This window comes from Galeopterus variegatus, unplaced genomic scaffold (genome assembly GCF_000696425.1).
Source record: "Galeopterus variegatus unplaced genomic scaffold, G_variegatus-3.0.2 Scaffold11078, whole genome shotgun sequence".
In the NCBI taxonomy this organism is placed as follows: domain Eukaryota; kingdom Metazoa; phylum Chordata; class Mammalia; order Dermoptera; family Cynocephalidae; genus Galeopterus; species Galeopterus variegatus.
The window spans coordinates 11,455-28,973 of record NW_007737189.1 but is presented as its reverse complement, the minus strand read 5'-3'; the positions used below and the strand labels follow the sequence as shown (position 1 = coordinate 28,973).

The 17,519-nt window shown below is 39.1% G+C and overlaps 1 protein-coding gene across 1 annotated transcript in view; it reads right to left on the bottom strand.

Moving 5' to 3' along the window:
- The window catches only part of LOC103610393 (integrin beta-6-like), a gene marked incomplete at its 3' end in the record, with an annotated part of 25,218 nt that extends 16,853 nt beyond the window's left edge, over positions 1-8,365 (bottom strand). Inside the window, exons 1-4 of the mRNA XM_008594569.1 lie at positions 8,305-8,365; positions 7,491-7,570; positions 4,708-4,912; positions 3,827-4,073 (exon numbers count right to left, since the gene is read on the bottom strand). Of these exons, the coding sequence (XP_008592791.1) occupies positions 3,827-4,073; positions 4,708-4,912; positions 7,491-7,570; positions 8,305-8,365 (593 nt within the window). The remainder of the gene's footprint in view (positions 1-3,826; positions 4,074-4,707; positions 4,913-7,490; positions 7,571-8,304) is intronic.
- Between the last annotated feature and the right edge of the window lie 9,154 nt (positions 8,366-17,519).

Here is a 17,519-nt window from a genome sequence, read left to right as displayed (position 1 = left end):
GAGGCGGAGGGTGGGGAGGGTGGGAGGGGAGCAGGGGAAGCAATGTGCTTCCTTTGCAGCTAGCCGTGGGTATGTAACTAAGTCCTGGCCAGTGAGATGCAAGTCTAAGGTGTTGGGTAAAACTTCTGGCAAAACTCCTTAAATTGGGGAAATAAAATTCAATAAAATTCCACTTACAATTAAAAAAACCCCACGAACAAGTAATAGAAAGGTAATAGAAAGGAACTTCCTTGATCTGATAAAGGGAATCCAAAGAAACCACTAGCTAACAACATACTAAATAGTGACCCATTGAAGCTTCCCGGCTAACATCATGAGCATAACAAGGGTGTCCTCTCTCACTCCTTCTGTTTAAAATTGCACTGGAGATCCTAGTCAGCACAATAAGTGAAGAAAAAGAAAGACGAGGCATAGATATTACAAAGGAAGAAGATGTTATTCACAGATGACATGATGATGTACATAGGAAATTTTAAGGAATCTGCAAAAAGACTAGAACTGAGGAGACAATTTATCAACGTTGCAGGATACAAAGTGAATATGCAAAATCGACTGCATTTCTACATGGTAACAACAAACAATTGGAAACTGAAATTTAAAAAATACCTCTAGGAATAAATAAAACAAAAGATGTGCAAGATTTCTACACTGAAAATAACAAAACATTGCTCAGATAAATTAAACAAGATATAAGTAAATGCAGATATATGTCATGTGAAATGATTAGAAGATTCAATATGTTTAAGATGTCCAATCTCCTCAAATTGATCCATGGTTTCAGTGCAATCTCAATCAAAATCTCAGCATATTTTTTGAAAAAATTGACAAGCTGATTCTAAAATTTATATGGAAATGCAAAGGACCTAGGATAGCCAAAACAAAAGAGCAAAGTTGGAGGATTTACACTCCTGTTTCCAAGACTTTTTATAAAGCTATTGTAAGCAATACAGTGAGGCATTAGTGTTACAAGGGGATATAGTCAATGGATCAATGAAACAGAATAGAACTGAATAGAGTATCCAGAATTAGACCTGCTCATATACGGTCAATTGCTTTTAAACAGAGAAATCAAAATAATTCAATGTGGAAAAAAAAGTCTTGCTTAACCAATAGTCCTAGAACAACTTAGTATGGAAACTAAAGATAAACCTAGACCTTTCTTCTCATTTCAAAAGCTAATTTGAGATCACTGGCCTAAACATAAAAGATTTAACCATAAATCTTCTAGAAAAAAACGTAAGATAAATCTTTGTGACCTTAGAGTAGGCAAAGGTTTCTTATGAAAAAAAATACACTAACCATAAAATTGAAAGTTGGTAAACTGGACTTCATAAAAATTTAAAACTTTTGCTTGACCAAATACATTGCTAGAAAGATAAAAAATACAAGCCACAAACTGGGAGAAAATATTTGCAGAACACATATTTGACAAAGAACTTGTGTCCAGAGTGCATAAAGAACTCTTATAACACAATAATAAGACAAACAATCTAATTTTTAAAACTGGGTAAAAGATTTGAAAAGATACTTCACAAAATAAGAAATAAGAATGCAAACACATGAAAAGATGTGCAACATCATTTATCATTAAAGAAATGCAAATTAAAGCTACAATGAGTTACTATTGCACACATATTAGAATAGCTAACACTAAAAAGACTGACAACAAGAAGAGTTACAAGGATGTGGAATATCTGGAACCCTCTCACACTGCTGTTGGAAATGCAAAATGGTACCTCCACTTTGGAAAATAGTTTGGTAGTTTCTTAAAAAATTAAATGTACATTTATTATAGAATTCAGCAATTCAAGTCTAGGTATCTAAGAGAAATAAAAACATACATCCATACAAAGATGTATATGAAAGTGATCATAGCAGCATTTTTCATGATAACCAAAAAATGGAAACAACCCAAATGTCCATCACTGGGAGAATGAATAGACAAAATGTAGTAAATCCACACAATGGAGTATTATTTAAAACAGAAAGGAACAGCCTGCTGATACGCGCAAAATCATAGATAAATCTCAAAAACATTATGTTGAGCAAAAGAAGCCAGACACAAAAGGTATGTAGTACATTATTCCATTTATATGAAATCCAAGAATAGGCAAAACCAATCTAAATGATAGTAATTGGAAAGTGGTTGCCTCTGAGGAAATAGAATTGACTGTAACGGAGCATGAGGGAACTCTCTGAGGTGATGCAAATGTTCCACATCACGTTTTGGGTACTGATTACATTGATATATTCAATTATTAGAACTCATCAAACTGAGCATTTCCGATGTGTGCATTTTAGTGTATGCCAATTACACCTTAAAAAGGGGGTGGGGGAAGACAGACATTGCCTTTTATTGATCTGCTCCTCTTTTCCTCCTTTCTTCCTACCGGTAATAAAGAAGTGATTAGTGCCCCAGCAGCCTTCTTGGACCATGAAGATAAAATCCAAGTGCCAAAGATGGTGGAGCAGAAAGAAAAAAGGCCGTAAGATCCCCGATGTCAGTGCACTTGCCATTCCAGCCTTGAATTGCCTTTTTCTGGACTTTCTTTATGTGAGAGACAGAAAAAAATCTGTACCTTTTTAAGCCAGTCTCTGATACTTGCAACCAAACACACTTCCTAAGAGTTACAATCAGTGGTAAATCCCCTCCATGATTAAATTATTTTTAGCTATGTTAGGTTATAATTGGGAACCACAATGAAATGTTTTTAAATGATATAATAAAAGTTCTTTGTCTTTTATAGAGATTGATACGTTTGGTGTATAAAAGTATTAAAAGTTAATATACATTTGGAAAGTCATTCTATACCTACTAGATGCATAGTAGTGAAGGGCTTGGTTTTGAACCAAACTAGATCTTGGTACAGATCACTGATTAGTCATGTGGCCTTTGGCAAATTACTAACCTCTTAGAGCCTCTGTTACTTCCTGTGAGTATAGTGATGATGAAACCTGCTTTAACTGCTCTTATTATGAAGATTGAATGAGGTCATTTATGTAAAACCTTCAGCACAGGGTCTGGCACGGAGCAAATGGTAGCTCTTTTTCAATATGATATTAAATGGTTTGATTTTGAAAAGGTCATTGACTGTACAGGTAAGCCATCGCAAAGCAACGTGCCCTTGACCATCACCTGCAAAATACATGGTTTTAAAAGCTTGTTACAGCTTCTTATAATGGAGTCACTGACTCATTTCCTACTGAATTTAACAGCAGTGAAGACTGCAAAGGCCTTCTTCAAGCAATAAGAGAAACCGACCTTTCCCAAAGTATGTCAGAGGAAGTTGCCAAAATTACTATTTTGGCAGAAGTCATTGTAGTGAAGAAAGAGTGAAGACTGCAAAGGCCTTCTTCAAGCAATAAGAGAAACCGACCTTTCCCAAAGTATGTCAACGGAAGTTGCCAAAATTACTATTTTGGCAGAAGTCATTGTAGTGAAGAAAGACTCTGCGTTATTGTCAAACAGCCTCAGAAACTCATGGTCACTGCGGATAGAAGGTCGCTAAGGCGCTGGGGTTGGGCACAATCCAGTGGAACCTACAGTGCAAGACTTGGTCCCCTTGTCTGCAGAACACAAACCCTAGTTTGCCACCTTCTGACCTACGCAGGGCAGCAGATGCTGCAGGGACCCAAGGTCAGAGCTGCGTAGTTAAGGCGGCCTCACTTTGGCTCCACACAGCCTCGGCGACCGAGAGGACTGCTGAGATCCAACCAGAGGCAGCGGAAACGCCAGGGAGGGAGCCAGCTCCTGGCAAGTGCAGCCCCGGAGGGTTATCTCTACCGAAAATCAGCGCGCAGAGACGCCAGAGAGTCACTCACTTACCTGCAAGGGTTGGCGATCTCTGCTGGTGTTGTTTTCATAAAAGGGGAAACAGGTTTTTCCACAAAAGAGCCAAAGCCCAGTCTAAAGTTGCTAGTTAATTTAGACATCTCCCTGGAAAGCAGGGAGCCCAGCTCTTTTATTGTGTTGAGGTCGTCGTCCATGGAGGCGGAGAGGTCCATGAGGTAATACAAGTCCACCGGGTAGTCCTCGGTCTGGCGGACGTGCACTTGCAGGGTCTGCTCTGCACCTGCGAAGGCCCAGCGGGGAAGCAAACCCATGAAACACACCGAGAGTTTTGTGCGACTGGCCAATCGCTGGGCCCGCCGGCTATTTCATTTCAATAAGAACTTATTGAAGATACTTAATGATTTCATGGACTATGTGGTAAAGTTTATAAATGAGCAAGCCCATGGAAATCTTTCAGCAGTGAGTTTAGAGCTACTGAAGGAGGTGTAAGTTAGGATATTTTATATGTCCTTGGGAGAACTCGCATCCATTTAGATGGAAGATAAGCTGAATTTCTGTGTGTGTCGTTTTAGAAAAGTAGAACCAAATAAAGGGGAGTTTAAATTTACATTACAACCCTTGAGGAAATGAGAAGTAAGTCGTAACAATATTTGAGTAATTCACATGGTTACTGTTAGAGAGATTTCTTAGTTGCATATTTGGGGTGCAAGTGACCCATGCGAATAAAGAAAAGCGTTAGCCTAACAATTTTCTGTTCCTTAAGAATGAGAAATTGGAGTCATAATAATCAGTGATATGTAATATAGTGCAATATATATTAGTGGGATAGCAGTATTACATACATGATGTTAGATTCATTTACATGAGCCAATACAGAAGAGAGGTAACTCTTCTGTTAAGAAATCATAACATACCTGGTCTCAATTTAACAATCAAGCTTTGAGGTGCAATCTGAACAATGTCAGAACTATTTTTCTGTCTGCCTACACTGAGAGGCTTATTTTTAAGTATTTCTATTTGGGAGACAGGATTTTCGATGAAGGTTAATTGACATCCTTTAGCTAAAAGATTTGCTGGGGTATCACACCTTTCACCAACTCCAGATAGATGGGTAAAATTCTAAAAAAGAAAAAAAAAAAACAATAAGGAGGAAAAGAAGACAAATCTGCAAATCTTTATAAGATACCAGCAATTAAAGTTTTTTACATGCTTTGCTAATTAAGTAACTTGCCATAGTACACATATCATATTCCCATAAAACCTGACATTAATTGTAGGTCCAAAATTAAGTTATAGCCAAATAACCAGAGAGTTTTGCCGGTAAAATTCTGAGCAAAAGTGGAGTCTCCTTTTAATTATATTCAATTGAATTCATGTAACTTTTTTTTTAAATAGCTCAGTTCTTTAAAGTTTCTTCAGTGCTATGACCAGGTCCTTGAAACATTTGAGTTCATAGAGTTGCAGTCATCCTGTGAATTTATCTGTTCAGAACAACCTGTAGGTTTGTGGAATACTAGGACAGTTCAAGCACTCCAGTGTGTTTATTTCCAAATCCAGTGACAAAGAGATTTTTCTCTGGATTCCTAAAGGGCAAGGATTGTGACTTCTCTCCATCTAGCGCTCTGTACCAGTTTTATTCACTGGTGTGTTATCCTTACATTACAGCATTACTTCACTAAAATTGATTTCTTGGGGACTTTAAACTCAGTGTCTTAAAGTGTTCAAGGTCTTATACAACTTTCTCCAAGATCTGAAGGTAAGGAAGGGAAATAAAAGAGAAGATGGGTTAAAAGCCTGCTTCTCTGTGTAGGACTCAGGAGTTTCCCAAGCCCTTCAGATGCACCTGAGTAGCAGGGGACAGTGAGATGTAGTGTTTTCCAACAAAAAAGTGGCCATTCCAATTCTGGAACACCCAGAACAGAGAAATGGACCAAGAGATAAATACCTGTCTTATCTGATAGTCAGGGCTGCTCTAAAGCTGGGGAGACACTAGGCAAAATTGATCTTGAGACCCATTGACTCTCATGCTGAGAGACAAACAGACTTGCTTGTGTTTTCTCCTTACCCTTTAGAATTCTAAGCCACTCTTGCTTTTTTCGCCAAGTAAGAAAGTTACATTTCTTCTGAAATTGATTTTTGAGAATATCATTTCTGAGAACAGCATCATTTTTGAGAATAGCATCAGTCAGGCCTGTGCATATTTGAGGTTCTAGGCCAGGCATGGCAAACTCTATAACTTCCTACCATGTAAACAAGGCAAACTGTCTGGACAAGGCCTCAGAATCATTCTTAACACAGTATCACTGCTGTCACCTGTAGTTATAGCCTTTGCTGAAAGATCAGAGGTGGTGATAAACATGGAACCTATTTTCTATCTGCCCTAAAGAAGCCTGATTTCCTTTTTGCTCCAACTGCCTCAACTTATATGCTGATAACTACTTCTACTATTAGAGTGGCCTCTTAGAATAACCTGGCCTTAAAATTTGACAATAATTTGGCTACCAAGTATCCACAAGTAAAACTATCAGCAGTAATTTAGGAAGCTCTCTTAAATGAATGCTAAAAAATTCATTTAAGTAAAAATTCTAGACTGATTTGTTGTTTTATGTCTTTGGCATGAAACTAATGTTATCTTCTTCAGGGAGTCAACTTCCAAAAATCATATGGGTTTTTCCCTCCTTGTATATTCTCTATCCTGCTTTTGATACATGAGCTCAGAAAAGCACGATTGCCTTGAACTTTTGTCTGTGGCCACATTGGTCAAGGCAGTAGTAGGGGAGTGAGCTGGGTTTGTGCTCTTGTCTGTGAGACTGCTCCCCATGGATACATACTCATCTTGGAACTTGGGATTTAACAGTCACAGCCTAGTTTTGAGTTGGGTGTCTAGGTTTGTTTCCCTTTGAGCATGCTACTCAGCTCTTGCTGAATTTGGCATTTGTATGCTTTCATTTGTGTTTAGTTTCTCTTTATGAGATCCAGTAGGTGGAGACTTATTTTAAAATACAGAGAGCTAATGCATCTCTTTCTTACCATGAATCATTTACAGATTGCTCTACAGTGTCACAGGACAGGCGGTGACTTAGGATGGCTTGTTATATATTTCCCAATCATCTTCATACTACTTTTACACAGTTTTCAGTTTGACCAAATAAGGAATGTCTGTTTTGGGCTTTGTCATCAAGGTGGTACAGAGTCACTGAGCTCATGAAAATGTAATTTTGAAAAGAACTCAGTAATGTCTGAACAGTAATGTTTACCCTAAACCTAGAACACTTCTCTTAGAACTTAGCAGTGGTTCAGGATGGATCCTGATTCCCAGATGGAATACAACTATGATATTGACATCAAATATGTGTTTAACTTCAGAAAATATCATCTCCATTATCTTTGATTATCCAGACAACCTCAATATTTTACAGGTAACCAGTTAGAAATGGCTGTAATATAAGAGAAGGAACCAGGTTAATTAAGAATCCTGAGTTAAGTATTTTTCCAGAATAATTTGACATCCACTCCTTCCACAATTGTTTTTGAAAGTAGTCACGTGATCCACTAATACTTACATTTTCCTTTTCTTATTTGTTTGACTCATATAACCCCACAGAAAACAGGACACTATCAGAGCTATCACTGAGAAAGTTAACATATGTGTAACTGCAAACAGTTTTTAAAAACATGTTGAGGCCATTTGTTTTACCTCCTGAGAACACCAGGCACACTGAGGTCCAATGAGTAAGCAGTCTTCACAGGTTTCTGCACCTCCCAAGGCACAGCCACCTATGTTTAAACCCAGCAGGACACAAGGAATTAAGTATACTTCCAGTCATTCCATTTATGAGACTATGGCTCTTAAATAACTTGAACAAAACAATATCAATGCTTATTTCAGTCTTCAAAGACCAATTCTCAAAATGTTAGCAGTTTACATATAAGTTTATATTTTACATCTACCACACTGAAAATGTAGGTCTTATAAGCCAAAAAATTAGCATTCTTTTTTTTTGTCAAAATGTGAAAATATCTAAATATTCACAAATACAGGATCATCCTATTTATTAGCTTTAGTCAGTATCTGCCAATATAATTTTTAAAAATTATTTGCCCCCATTAAAAAATACTTCTCTCTAAATGTGGTATTTCTGTTTTTGAAATAAATCTTTTTTTTTCCTCTCAAGGTTATTACTTATAAGTAGAAGGCTGGTATAATAAAATAGAAAAGTTTCTGAAATGCTTGTCATTATGGCATTAAGAAGTCCTATTGTTCAGTAATGTTGTTTAATTCTCCTCATTGAAATGCCTGTGCAACCTCTCTATTTACTTACCTTAAGCTTAGAGCATTCACTGTGGGAACAGCCCTGTGTTTACTTGTAATATCTTAAAGTGTTCGCTCAGTAGCAAAAGAACAATTGAACAGATCAAATAAAAAATGACTTTAGATTTAGTTTCTGAATCAAATGACAGGTTTGTCAAGCACACCACGAGAGCAATATATCACAGAACTCAGGTCTTACCTTGCACGCGATCATTGCTTCTTAGAAATAGAAAGAACAGGCAAAGCAGTTCAATCCCCATTCGTTTCAGTTCTTGCTGTGCAGACAGATTAAAAAATGAATTACCTTCAACGGTACAAGTCCAAAGCTGAATATCATTAAACTCTTTCGTTCTTGCACTGTAAAATTTTAAGTACTACTTACACTGCTTTGAAAAGAAACTTGAGATGTAAATTTAAAAGTTTTCATTAAGACTGAAATGAAAACAGAGGTTACCTGGACAGGTAAAGAAGAAAAGCTGTGTTTAAAAGCAACTTCAACATGATTTACTTCCTTGTTCTCCTTATAAGGAAGGCAGGTGTACAATCACCAAGAAGGTGGGGAAATCCATTCAGTAGAAATTTTTGTGTAAATTCTATTGGTCTCTCTGCATCCTAGAGAAAGTTAATATCTTTAGTAAAATATTGATCAATAAAATTCAAAAGAGCAATGGAAATATGATTGTTTCTAAAAAAATTTAAATTTAATATACACAGTAAAGATGTTAAATAAAACACAGGTATATATCCTTTTATGTAAGGAGAGTAAAAAAAATGAGCTAAATGAAAATACCTGAGATTTTTGTATTTCATTGGTAAATCCTTCGCAGAAAATTAAAATGAACTCTGAAAAATAAAATTTATTATTTTACAGTCAAATTAGAAGGAAGGCTAGGGAAAGCAAAACACTGTGTTTTCTTATTTTTCAAATTGAATGAAAGATATTTTTCTATAAGTTTAGAGTTCTTATTTAAGAAGTGATATTGGAAATAAATATAATACATGAAAATCAAATAACATCAAAATTAAATAGACTCAAAACAACAACAATAATGGAAATAGAAAAAATGGTGCCCCAGATTCTGAGTCCCTCAGGGTAGGAACCAAGTTCTCTTTCCAAGGTGCTGTCCCAGCCTCTAGCTCATGACTTGGCACATAGGAGGTATTTATTCATTAAATGAAAGAGTGACAATTCAAAATGTATACAAGCTATGACTAACTTCATGAGATTGTTTGTATTTTTACCCCCAAAAAACACCAGGAAGGTGTTTTGGGATTTGTAGAAACTGCACATATTCACTTTGTCAATCTTTTAACTGACCTGACCTTAGACTGGCTTCTTTGTGGCTGGGCTTATATCCTAGGAGATTAACTTTTAAAGGTGTATTTCTAGGCAAGAGTGTGAAACCTATAAAGAGAGAAAAACTAATTATAGACTGCTTAGGTTCTTCTCAAAAGCTTATGTTCAATTTTGAGCTCCGTTATACACAAGAACCTGGAAAAACGTGGCAAGAATCCCGCAGTGAGAATCCAGAATTATTAAAGAGTTGGAAGATGTGACTTTAGAGAGAAAACTGCAGTTGTATGCAATCAGTAGATTTAACTTGAAGAGGATAGATTGGGGCACAAATTATCTGTGTCCTTGAACTTGCCTCCATTCATTTATTCAATATTAGCTGTTATTTCATTCATTCACCCATTCATTTGACAAGTACTTACTGTCTACTTTGTGTCAAATGTCATTCTTGAATCAGAGGCTATGTCAGTGGACAAAACCAAGACCTTGACTCATGCAGCATACATTCTAGGCTGAAGGGCAGTGGGGGAAAGACAGACTCTTAAAATCAGGCAGTGATCAGGGCTACGGAATATAATAAAGTTGAATAAAAGGAAAGAGGGGCTCAGAGGGTGTGTTACTTTATTTAGGATAGTCAGGGAGGGTTTTTCTGATTAACTGACATCTAACAAAACCCTAGATGACTCGGGTAACATAGCAAAGTGAAAAGGCCCTGAGGCAGCGCTGTGCTAGGCACTTTCAAGTGCAAGAGGAGTGCAGAAAGGGAAAGGGAAGGAGGTCAGGTTTGGAAGCAGAGGTCAGATCATATGTAGTCTTGACCTTGAATTTTATTTTAAACATGTTAGAGTGTCATTGGAAGGTTGAAAGCAAAGGAAAGATATTTAATTTACATTTAAAAATAATTTACTCTGGGCCTCGGGCCTCAGCCATGCCCCCCAACACCTGCAACCAGCCCAGCAATGACCAAGCCACCACTGGAAGCCCCCTGGTCTCCTCTGCAGGAATGAGGGGGCATCAACCCTGCCCCTCCTCTTTCCTCCTTCTCCCACCATATTGCCTTCCCCTTTCCCCTCAACTGCTCCGTAACAACATCATAGAATGTAAAAAATATATATATTAATAAACTTAAAAAAATTAAAAAATTAAAAATAAAAAAATTACTCTGGCTGCTGTGGAAGTTATGATGTATAAGATCAAGATGATGTTTAAGGGCAAGATTGGAAGGTATGTGGGGCAAGATAGGAATTTATGGCTGTTGTTGAGGACAGAGACAGAGGTGGTTGGGACTAGGGTATTGGTGATGTAGGGAGGGAGGTGGTTAGATTCAGGATATATTTTGGAAACAGACAGTGCTTATGGATTGGATGTGGATCTGAAAGAAAGAGGTTTTTGGCTTATGCAACAGAGTGAATGATACTCTTTACTAAGAAGGGTTATACTGGGGAGGGAGCAAGTTTCATGTGGAGGAAGAGAATGAAGAAACTAATAAGTTTGAGATGCCTAGAAGATAACCAAGCGAAGATGTTATACAGACAGTTCGATATCTAAGTCAGGAAATGGGGGCAATGTCAAAGTGTAAGCTGTAAATTTGGGATCATCCTCACAGATTTAAAGACATGAGACTGATAGTATTTAAAGATACAAGGCTAATGAGATCCCCAAGGAAGCGAATGCAGATAGAGAGGGGCTCTGAGGACAGCCCTGAGGCCTGCTAAGATTTCAAGGCCAGGAGGAGGATCCAGTAAAGGAAGGTGTTATGTAAAGAACATTCCATCTTGCTTAAAAGGAACCTTTCTTTGTTGAAAGGCAATTCTCCAAGTTTCTGTCATATTTCTGCTCATCTTACAAACAGAGGCACTGACTGCCTTTATTCTGGACTATCTTTTCAAGGATGTTTATCAAATGAACAGCCTCGGAGGATAGAGATAGTGTCTTTCTTGAGGGCAAAGGGAAATTTCTTACAGCTTTGGAAGATAGAGATAGAGTCTATTTCCAAATTAAGGAGCAGATTTGTGTATAGCTTGGGAAGATAGAGATAGTGTCACCCTCCAGAACAAAGAGCAGTGATGCTTACTGCCCATTATAAACGGTTCGGGTGCACTAAACTTAGGGTTCCTCTCTTGTAACATAGCCCCACTGCATATGCAGGTGACACCTCTTCCCTTTTGTGCCATCCTATAGGAGTTGGGGTTGGGGAATTGGCAAAAGAAAGTGCTGATGCTCTGGTCATTGCTATTGCTGTGATTATAAAGTCCTTTATCTCTGACCCAGGCATCTCATATCTCTGCCGGTATCCATGAATCTGTGACAAGGTAACTCATGAGCTTGCAAGTAAGGTAAAAGCTCAGGCCCTTCAAGGTTCTTGACAGTCTCCTACTCAGAGCTCAGCTCTTTATGCAGACTGAGCATGCAATGTTGAAACCTCACCTTGGAAGAAAAGCTCTTGCATCCCATAAGACTGCCCTCGGTTGCTTTATGGAGCACTTACCAAGTGCCAGCCACCGTTAAACATTTTATTATTGCCCTATTTCGTTCCCACAAAACCCCTATAAAAAAGGGGACTATTTTACTTCCATTTACCAGATAAGAAAACTGAGGCACAGAGAATCTATTCAACCTGCCTGAAATCACACTGCTGCTGAGGAAGAAGAGTCCTGGAGACAGGCCGCTGCCCTCCAACCTGAGTCCAGAACCACTGTGCAAACTGCCTCCTGGTAGATGAGAGATGTTCGTACAGTCTTAAGAAAGCTGCCAACAACAAATGGAATTCTACAAGGAACTTTAAGAGTATGTATGTGTCTCTATCTCCAGACCTTTCGTTCCAGCTCTAGCTCTGTATCTAGCTATCTATCTCCTTTTGGTTCTGTTTGTTGTTCATCTTGTGGATTGTTCACCATCAAAAATGAGACAAAGATGTAGTCCTGGACTGTGCAGTCCCTTTTTATCTCTTCTCTGGTTAAAGTCCAGTACCAATCTTTTTAAAACAAAACAAAACACCACATGCTGCCTGGCCTGTCAGGGGAGACTGAAACCGCTGGTCAGGAGCCAGGCCTGGCAGTGAGTTCAAGAGAGGACGGTCATGGGCATTTCCTGTGGCCGGGAAATGACTCAGGATTAACTCCTGGTCCTTGAGCTGCAGCCACCCTCTGGACTTCACAATGCCCACCACCCCCAGCCCACACTGGAGCTCAGCATCACTCTGCTAGTTAAAGGCAGCTGGTCCTGTGCGTTCGTCCTGCCTGAGAAGCCAACTCACGTCAGGGTTTGGAAATTCTTTTGAAGTCTAAAAGAACCGAGCTCCTTCTGTGTTTTAGTTTGTGGAATACGTCCAAAGACGAGACTTTCCAGAAAATACCAGGGAATATGAATTTATTGTGAGGCGACTCTGAGATCTAGACTCTTTCTGCTCCTTATTTCCTATCCGTGCAGCACAGGTAGGTCAGGGCAGGAGGTCCACGTGAACAGACATCGACTCCAAGTGATTCGCTCATCCACAGCTTGCATTCTTTCATCTTTTTTTAAAAAAAGATAATTCAAGAAATCTAACCAAGGGTTAGGATTCCTTGGTTTTGAACAAATATTTTTTCTGATAAGTACTGTCTCTTACTCATGGGGCTGCAATTATTGGGCAGTGGTGTGACTAGTAAACAAGGATTCTGATCCATTTACTCACACACTCAGCAGCATCTATCTATTGAGATGCTACTATGTGCCAGGCATTGTTCTGGGAACAGTGTTGATTAAAACTGGCAATGTCTGCCTCATGGAGTTTGCCTTCCAGTCAGAGAGACAAAAATAAAGACGTGGGGTGGTGATAAGAGCTAAGAAAAATAAAGAAAGGTAAGAGGTCAGAGAGTGGCTGAGGTGGGGTGGCCAGGGAAGCCTCTCTGCCAAGGTGGCATTTAGGCAGAGCCCTAGGGAGATGAAGGAGGGAGTGTGGCGTAGTTGTCTGGAGGAAGAGCAGTCCAGCCTGTGGGAAGATCAAGTACAAGGCCCCCAGGGCAGGGTGGTTGGGGACAAGCAAGGTGGCTAGTGAGGCTGGAGTGGGTGAGTCCAAGAGGAAATAGGAGACAGGCCAGGGAGACAACGGGGCCATGGGGCAGCTCATCAGGGAGGGCTTGGGGGACAGTTGTCAGGACAATGGTCGGGACTCTGAATATGAATTCTGAGTGAGATGGGAAGATTTTTGGAGTTTTGTGCTGGGAGGCCTATCAAAGGCTATTTCAGCTGTTGAAGCTGGAGATGATCCATGGATTATGGTGGAAGCAAGGAAGGTAGTAAGTGGCTGGATTCTGGATATACTTCCAAGGAAGACAGGATTTACGAATGGATCGCTCATGGAAAGGGAGAGAAACCAAGGGATCAGGGATAATTCCAAGAGTTATGGAGGCCCCTGCCTGATACCCCACCATCACCAACAGGTTTCTCCAGCTCTGTCAAAGAGACATGGTCTAACGTTTGCCCACCACCAAAGTAATAGTGAGCTCTAATCCACTCTAATAGCCCATAGAGTGATGAGGATTCATAACTCTGAAAAAGGCACTCTGTGGCAGAACCAGAAAGGTCCCCACTCTGCAGGGAAGTGCTCTATGGTGAGACTATTTCCATGCCCATGTTAACATTCCTTCAGTCCAGGGAGCGCCTGATTAGCTGGCATGTTCTATTCTGGAATTCCCCATGACTTTGCATTTGGGGAGCAAAAGAAAACCTGGAAAATCTCCATGGTCCTGTAGTCATTTCTAGCTGTACTGGTAGACTAATTGAGGTAAGTTTTGAAAGGAAAAAAATCTCCCCTAACAGATTTTTAAAAATATATCCCTCATTAGGCCACCTTTAGAAGGCAGGTGAGATGGGCATTTTTACTTAAAAAAAAAAAAAATCTTGCAAAGTGGAAGGACTTCAGACTTCTCTTGACCTTAAAGATGCAATTTATGCAGCTACAACAGTAAGAGAAGGTTGCTATCCTTTAAAAAGTTGGTTGAATTGGCAGCCAGTGATTATGTTTGAGCAGCATGCTGGAGGAGGTTTGTGGAGGATTTATTGCTTTTAACTGCCGTTTTATGGACTTTTCTGATTGTTTCTGTTGCCCACTCACTGAATCCTATCAGTAAGTTTACACAAAATCCAGTAAAAGACTGTATGATGTGAACACCGTAACTGTTAAAAAGGATAAACAATAAATTATTCTAACAAGCTAATCAAAATGTCATTAACCTGGTGATGTCTCAAGAATTGGAAGAAGAGAAAGAAGAAAAGCCTTTAAAAGCAAATTCGGCTGGCATTTAATTAAAGATGGTATGTTGGATTTTTACACCACAACAGAAGTAATGAATCTATATATTGTTGGGCATAATAACTTTCAGACAAAAAGTGGCTCCAGTAAGCCGTCAGATGTGAGAGACTGAGTATGAAAATCACCTGCCTGTCCTGCCGTCTCTGCTGCCACTTGTCTACTCGGGGTGGATCTGGGTTTGCAGCTAGTCCTAGTGCCCTCTTCTCAGTGCCCTCTCGCTGTTGAGAGTGTAACAGGGGTTTCAACTGAGGCATGATGCAGCTACAGACTCAACAGTAGTTTCAACATTTACAAATATAAGGAAGTGATCGTTTTCTTTATATCAAGGAGTTCAAAGTTTTAAAGTTTCAACCAAAACACATATGATAAAAGTTTATTGATAGGAGAAAATTGCTGTTAGCTGCAAATATTTGGGGAGGGTTTTTTTGGGGGGTAGGTGTCAAACGTTCCTTATAAGTTGATGAAATTAAGTTATCTTGGGCATCAATAGGGTAATACCCAATAGCATGGAAAATGTGCTTGTCAGTCCTGATCAGACCTTGGTGGATTACTGGATATTTGTTGCACAGTGTAAGTATTGAAATGGTTTAGGGCCTAAACTTTAGGCAATCAAGGATAAGGAAGACAGGATTTAAATGTTAACTCAACTGACAGAATAATTTATTTTTGTGTATGTTGCTGAAGAGAGAGCACGGTTTCCCAAACTGTGATCTGAAGAGAGCTGTTGATCCTTGCCCTGATAATAAAATGTTCCTATAGTTTCTTTAATATAGACGATTCAATCCCCCCATCAGAAATTCCTAATTTATATAACCTACTAAACACATTAAGAGGTGCCACAGGGAAGAAAATTGCTTACCTTTGTTTAACAATTAAACAAAAAACTATTTTCTTAGGCAAAGCTTTTTTTCTTTTTTCTTATTGGTATCCCGGGCTTCATTTACACCTAATATAGTTTCAGAAGTGCTAGAAGAGAGAATAGATGACACTGACAGTTTTAATGAAATTTTACCTAGCCTACTGTCAAGGAGAACCCAGAGTCAACTTTAAAATTTGCCTCATGATAATATTGTAGCCAGATCTCTTGAGAAAACCCAGATAAAAATTCATTTGTTTACTGCTGTCTTTTGAATCCATCCTCCAATTCGAGGATCTTTCAAGATGGGTTTTCCAGGACAAAATTCTCTTTCTGAGGGAATTCCAGAGGGCAGCTCTGTTTTTGATGATGACATAGTTTTAAAGCATGTGGGGTAGTGATGGCCTGTTATAAATTTCTAGATTCAGAACCAGGCCTTGACCCTGGCTTCTTAAAAAGCCCAGATACAACAGTATGAGTGCTAAATGACCGAGGCTGGTTTCACTTGTGAAATGGATTTTAAGCACGGCTATCTGTTGTTTTCCTATGATGTACCCTCCACTGGGCAGAGGATCCCAACACTGCCTGTGTCTGCCCTTGGCCTGTTCCCTTTTGGTACGATAGCCATCCTCCAGCTGTCCTCTGCCTGTCTGTCCATCTACCGGTCTCACTTGCAGAAGGTCTGGGAGAGTGGCTCCCTTATGAGAACGGCATTCTCTTCTTGGGGTGAGAAGCATCTCTTCAGGCTAAAAAGTGTTCCACATTTTGGTCCAAACTGTTTTCGTTGCTGCTTTCTCAGTACCTTAGGATGCAGTTGTCAGGAAAGGTGGAAACAATCTGTTTGAATCTGGATTTCCTCTCCTGACACCATCATTCTCATGAAAAAAAATCTTTACTTCTCACAATGACCAGTTTTACCAAAAGTGTGATTCTTTCTCTGTTGTAGGACTCAAAGTGAATATTTAGGAAATGGGTCATTTGTCCATTTTGTGGGATGCAAAAATGGTAAAGAAAGAGTCACTACAACTCATCCTGCTTGGTTTTCCAAGAAAAAATGTAAAATATGATGTCGGTGTTTGTAAAAATGGAATCCAGTAGCAGAGAGGAGGGAAAAAGCATGAAGACATGTTTCAAAGGTATATCTGCAATTTGCAAGTCTTTCTTCTTTTCATATTTTTCAGATAAATGAGGTAGGTCTTGTTCATTTGAACTGCATGCAAGTAGTAGAATGGTAGTCAGAAATCATAGTTTGAAAAGATCTAAGAACCAAGAAACACTGAGATGTGAAAGAATGTCTAGTTACTTTGTTTGGCTTTACTTAGCTTTGGAATGAGACAAAATTACAGTTATAATAACAGTTTTGAACAATCCTACCCTAAAAATATAGTGTCATCTCACTTAAAAAAATTATTTAGCCTGGTTCATGGAATATTGAAAATATGAATTCCTTGGTCCTGATAAAAGCCCTAAAACAATAGCTAGAAATTGTTAAAGAGCTGTCACATTAATTGTTAATGGCTGTTACAGTGTACCAGGCACTGTTCTAAATCTCTATCATGCTGTGAGGTGAAGTACTGATACTTTCTCCATTTAAAAAATAATATTTAGGGCCGGCCCGGTGGTGCACTGGAGAGTGCGCCGCTTGAGAGCGCGGTGGCGCTCCCGCTGAGGGTTCGGATCCCATGTGGAGACCGGTTCCCGCTCACTGGCTGAGCGTGGTGCGGGCGCAACACCGAGGGTTGCGATCCCGTTGCCGGTCCCCGGTATGGGTGCGACACCGAGGGTTGCGATCCTGTTACCGGTCAGTAAAAAAGACAAAAAGGAAAAAAAAAATATATATTTAATTTGGCACTTTAGAATGGTTTTAGATTAGTACCCAGCTTCCATCTGCCCCGCACCCAGTCTTCCTTATTATTCCTTATTATTAACATCTTACATTTGTATGGTACATTTGTTATGATTATTAAGTCA